The following is a 5,495-nucleotide window of genomic DNA, read 5'->3' as shown; positions in this document are numbered from 1 at the left end:
AATTAGTTAAAAATAACAACAACTATAAATAATATTAAACCATATATAATATTTAATTTTATAGATGTGTAACTCGCGAGTAGAAGTCATTCAAACGATTGAGATTATGACGTTATAATAGATGTATATATTATCTTATAATTCAAAATAATCAATATATTATATCAAATTAATATACGGATTATTATATCAAACTTAACAACAACGTTAGTGTTGTTGTATTTTAAATATATATATATATATATATATATATATATATATATATATATATATATATATATATATATATATATATATATATTTGTAAAGACTTCAACTATATAAGTGTTTTTGCGCATTACAATGTCAACCCAAATATAAATTTCAGTTCCATTTAAAAAAACTAAATAATATTTTGTAAATAGTTAAAAGTGATAAATTGTAGTGATAAAAGCAAAAACTAAATTGTAATCTTAATTTAACTAAAATATTTCTTAAATATATTTTTATAATCGTTAAAAGTTTCCAAATAAGTAGCTTAAAATAACTTATAATAACAATAGTTAAAAACAACTCTATATAAATGATTATATTGTTAGCTTTAAAATAAAAAAACAATGTTTGATGTTTTAAATAATTATAATGATAGAAATTAAAACATTAAGCAAATAAATTTTAAAAAAATAATTAACAATAAAAACAACTATAAATAACATCAAATCATATATTATATTTAATTTTATTCATGTGTAACTCACGGGTAAAAGTCATTCAAACGATTGAGATTATGAAGTTATAGTAAATGTATACATTATCATATGATTCAAAATAATCAATACATTATATCAATTTAGTATATACAAATTAATTATTATATCAAATTTAACAACAACGTTATTGTTATATTTAAAAAAAATCATATATTTGTAAAAACTTCAACTATATAAGTGTTTCTACGCAACGCTCGGGCATTCACCTAATATATATATATATATATATATATATATATATATATATATATATATATATATATATATATATATATATATATATATATATATATATATATATATATATATATATATATACCTTCAGAATTGAGATAAGTGTACGACGTGAAGCAATTGTGAATAAGCAAGGATTTTTGTGGGTTTGTTTTTAGAATTTTAGCTTATTTTTGTTTGTTGGATTGGGTATATTTTGGATGGTGGGATCTGGTCGGATCTATAAAGGTATCTACGATAGAGGGTGTTATCCTGAGTCATTAGCTAAGAGATATGGAGTTATGACATCTGTATTCCACTGTCTCGGCTTCCTCATTACGTTTCCGAATTCCAATACGACCACTTCCTCTCTGCTTGTTTTATGATAAACATATAAAAATGCTTTAACCATCACCTTGGTGACTCATGTGGTAACACTTGGGCACCCCAAGGTCTCAAGTACAAACTATGAGAGTTTCAATCAAAGGTTGGTCAGTAGAAACCATGAGAGTTTTATTCAAGGGTTGGTCAGTAGAATAGAATGGTGGGTGATGTAGTTTCGAAATGGAGTGTTTAGTATGATCACCAAATGTGAGCAATCTTACAATATTGGGGGGCCACAATGGGTTGTAAAGGAAGCCATTTTTATACGTAAATGCTTTAGAACGTTTATAGACATATAAAACTAATAAACTAAGAGTGTTGCAAATTAAATTGTCTCAATTTCAGCACTTGCTTAACTACTTTATATCGTGAATACACCTCTATCGTTCAAAATCATAAATACAATCATTAAAAATAAGAGTTGCGAAATTGTCGGTTTAGCTGTTAAAAAAAACAATAAAAAAAACAAGAGTTAGCAAATTTTTTCTTGAAAAGGCCATAGCTGCAAGACACTATTTTAACCAAAATATGGTTCATTAACCGCTGTACACAACTTGAGAGTGTCGAAACTATTCTAGTTTGAAGCATAATTGCAATATTCATGGTTTTACCTCTACACAAAATTTTTTTTTTAACTCTATATAAAATTTAACATTTCCTTAAGAATTGTATAAGGTTTACACTGAAAATCCTAAAAATCATGAAAACAGTGAGTGGCAAAATTGTTCTTTAGGGTATCGATTTAACTCTTGTTTCGAAATACAATACACCGAATCTGGATCTGAATGACTCCATTCTAAACAACGTTATTTATATTAATATACAATGATTAACGATTTAAGTAAAGAAACTTAATTGTTTTGCAGTTTTATAACGAGTTGTGAAATTGCTTCTTCGCAGAGCCGAGAAAAGATTTGAAACTAAGTTGTGGAGTACAATGTCAAATTAATAAAGTCAAAGAATCCACTACAAATATCGGAGATCACATTTTGGCATCTTGTGACTCGCAACTAAGTAGTTGCAAGATTTATGTTTAATTTTTCATATAAACGTGATAAATTGTTTAAGATCATTGAGTGTGGGCAACAGGATTATGAAACCAAATATTGTCGCCTCACATTTTACATGTTATAACATAAAGTTGGGATGATGTTGCTTGTTACCACATTCGATAACACCACATCTGATAACTGGAGAATAGGACGGTGTCCCAGCCGTTACCACAATTGAGGTGTCTCCACGTAGGCAAAAACACCAATCCACTCTGGCGGTACCATTAGTCTAGGCGGTGTTTGGCTTAGCTTTTTACAACCGAAAAGTCCTTTTTGAAAAAGAAAAAAAATAAAAGATGTTTGGCAAAACTAGTTTAAAAGCTACTTTTAGAGTTTTTATACAATGAAAATGAACTTTTTGGAAAAATCAAAAAATCCTGATTTTTTGTAACTTTTCCAAAAATAACTTTTGTACTAGAAAAAGCTAAGACAAACACCCCTAATATATATACCAAGTGGTTTTGTCTCGAACATCCCAAATATGGAGTTGGTTTAATTAGGAAAGTCTATGCCATAAAGGCACCACATGGACCAATCATCACCTTCCACTTTAATTATCTTGCACCCATCTAATATTAATTTCTTGACATCAAAATGTACCTACCATTTTATGCCTTTCTTTCTTTATATACTTATTTGGTTCTCCATCCAAAACACTAAAATCTAACTCATCGACTTAAATTCAAATCATCAAGCTCGATAATGGATATCTTCTATGGTTCCCTCCTCTCCCTCCTTGTTATTGTGATCTCATGCTCACTTTGTTTTGCTTTCTTTAGGCCAGCTGCAGATGCAAACCTCCCACCTGGCGGAAGAGGGTGGCCTGTGATCGGAGAAACTATAGAATTTGTCACCACCGGCTTGAAGGGTCACCCTGAAAAGTTTATCTTGGATCGCATGACTAAGTTCTCGCATCATGTTTTCAGGACCTCTCTAATTCTACAGGATGTGGTCGTGTTCTGTGGGCAGGAGGGTAACAAGTTCTTGTTCACAAATGAAAACAAACTTCTTCTGCAATGGTTGCCACCTTCGGTCGGAAAGATCCTCCCTTTTTCTGACCATAACAGGACGAAGGCAAAGATGGTTCGAAAATACTTCAAGCCTGAAGCTCTACGACAATATGTCCCAGTTATGGACATGGTGACACAGAAACATTTTCAAACCGAATGGGAAGGTAAGGACCAGATTATGACCCAAAAACTCATAAAAAACTTCACTTTTTTGCTTGCATGCAAAATTTTCTTCAGTATTGATGATCCAGAATGGGCCAAAACCCTATCTGGTCCATTCGAAAAGCTGGCTCCTGGAATTTTCTCCATCCCCATAAACCTCCCTGGAACACCGCTACGTAAAGCAATAAATGCAGCCACCTTCATCAGAAAAGAACTCACTGCAATAGTAAAGAGAAGAAAGATTGATTTGGCTGATGGGAAAGCTTCGCCTACACAAGACATTTTATCGTTGTTTCTCTGTGACGATGAGGCCAAATACATGGCGGAAATTGAAGTCGCTGATCTTATTGTTGGGTTGTTGATCGGCGGCCAAGACAGTACAAGCTCAACATGTGCAGTCATTGTTAAATATCTCGCCGAGTTGCCCGAGATTTACGAGGGTGTCTACAAAGGTATTAATATTAAGCTGAATATTCTTGTCAAATTCTGCTAATTAAACGTTTTTTAATTTCTCAAAAGAAAATACAGACATACATATATATAAGGTTAAAGTACAAATACATTTACATTTTAATGTTGTTGTCTCACACAATTAATATAATGTTGATTTTGCTAGTTTAAATTTATAAAAGAACACAAGATAACTTTCACATGTCTGGTTATCAATTGTCGTGAAATATATATAAAAGAAACATTTAGATGTTAGATTTGTGAAGTATCTCATAAAAATAAAAATCTTATGCCTTGGGAAAATTAAAATAATGTCGAGTTAACCAAACGGAGGGAAACATTTCAAAATGACCTTTACAACTAAAATAATAGGGATAAGGAATTTTAACTGTATATCATTTGCGTGGTAACAGAACAAATAGAAATTACAAAATCTAAAGCATCAAAAGAATTGTTGAACTGGGAGGATTTGTCAAAGATGAGATACTCTTGGAATGTGGCTTGTGAAGTTCTTAGATTAGTCCCACCCACCCAAGGAACTTTTAGAGAAGCCATTACCGATTTCACATACCACGGATATTCAATTCCAAAGGGATGGAAGGTATGCTATATAAAGATGAATTAGTAAACATGAACACCATTGGTATTAACTTTTTAGCTAATGGTTTTTCAATATTGCAGTTGTATTGGAGTACAAATTCAACTCATAAAAATCCTAATTTTTTCCCGGATCCTGAAATGTTCAACCCATCAAGATTTGATAATAAAAGACCAACACCATATACATTTGTACCATTTGGAGGAGGAGGTCATCAGTGTCCAGGAAAGGACTTTGTCCGAGTAGAAATACTTGTGTTCATGCATCATCTTGTGACGAAATTTAAGTTGGAAAAGCTAATTCCGAATGAGCAAATCATTTTCAGTCCGGTTCCTAAGCTTGAAAAGGGACTTCCAATCCGCCTGTATGCTCATAAACCATAATGTTGAAGTATTTATTAAAAATGGAACTAGTCCAAAAATAATATGTGAAATAAACAATAATAAGACAAAATAGGGCCTATCAAATTATGGATCCAAAAGCAAGGTCGATGGATCTAGGAGTGTGTAATGATTGATATTTTCTCTTTGAATCTAGGATTGTGTAATGATTGAAAACTTCTCTTCTCATGTGATTGCTCCCCTTAATGTATTTTTTAGGATTATCTTAGTAAACACCGTTAATACTAAAAAAACAACTTATACTATAAAAACACCCTTAAGTCAAATGTTATTACTACACTAAAAGATAGGCTTCCACCTCAGTGGTTTCGAAGATCAAGTAAGGAATGTAATCAAGAAAAGGAGAATTAACACATCGATCAATGAATATCTTATCCCTAAATATCATAGGTGTTGGGTGCGAAGTGAAAAGAGAATGGATCAAAAACATTAGGATTCAAAACCATACTTTTCTAGTAGGCCTACAGGAAACTAAA

The 5,495-nt window shown here is 31.4% G+C and overlaps 1 protein-coding gene across 1 annotated transcript; it reads left to right on the top strand.

Annotated features, from left to right (window-relative positions):
- The first annotated feature begins 3,030 nt into the window (after positions 1–3,030).
- LOC111885055 (beta-amyrin 28-monooxygenase) lies at positions 3,031–5,187 on the top strand. Its single transcript, XM_023881348.3, has 3 exons — positions 3,031–4,022; positions 4,434–4,621; positions 4,702–5,187. Exons 1-3 carry the CDS (start codon positions 3,101–3,103, stop codon positions 4,999–5,001), a joined length of 1,410 nt encoding a protein of 469 aa, XP_023737116.1. The 5' UTR covers positions 3,031–3,100; the 3' UTR covers positions 5,002–5,187.
- The last annotated feature ends 308 nt before the right edge of the window (positions 5,188–5,495 follow it).

This window comes from Lactuca sativa, chromosome 5, assembly GCF_002870075.4.
Source record: "Lactuca sativa cultivar Salinas chromosome 5, Lsat_Salinas_v11, whole genome shotgun sequence".
Lineage (NCBI taxonomy): Eukaryota > Viridiplantae > Streptophyta > Magnoliopsida > Asterales > Asteraceae > Lactuca > Lactuca sativa.
Note: the sequence above shows the minus strand (reverse complement) of the source record. Positions and strands in the feature narration are given on the sequence as shown.

Coding starts and splice junctions, on each gene's coding strand:
- LOC111885055 (XM_023881348.3), top strand. CDS start 3,101: ATGGATATCTTCTATGGTTCCCTCCTCTCCCTCCTTGTTATTGTGATC. Junction 4,023..4,433: donor TTACGAGGGTGTCTACAAAG/GTATTAATATTA, acceptor GCGTGGTAACAG/AACAAATAGAAATTACAAAA. Junction 4,622..4,701: donor CAATTCCAAAGGGATGGAAG/GTATGCTATATA, acceptor TCAATATTGCAG/TTGTATTGGAGTACAAATTC.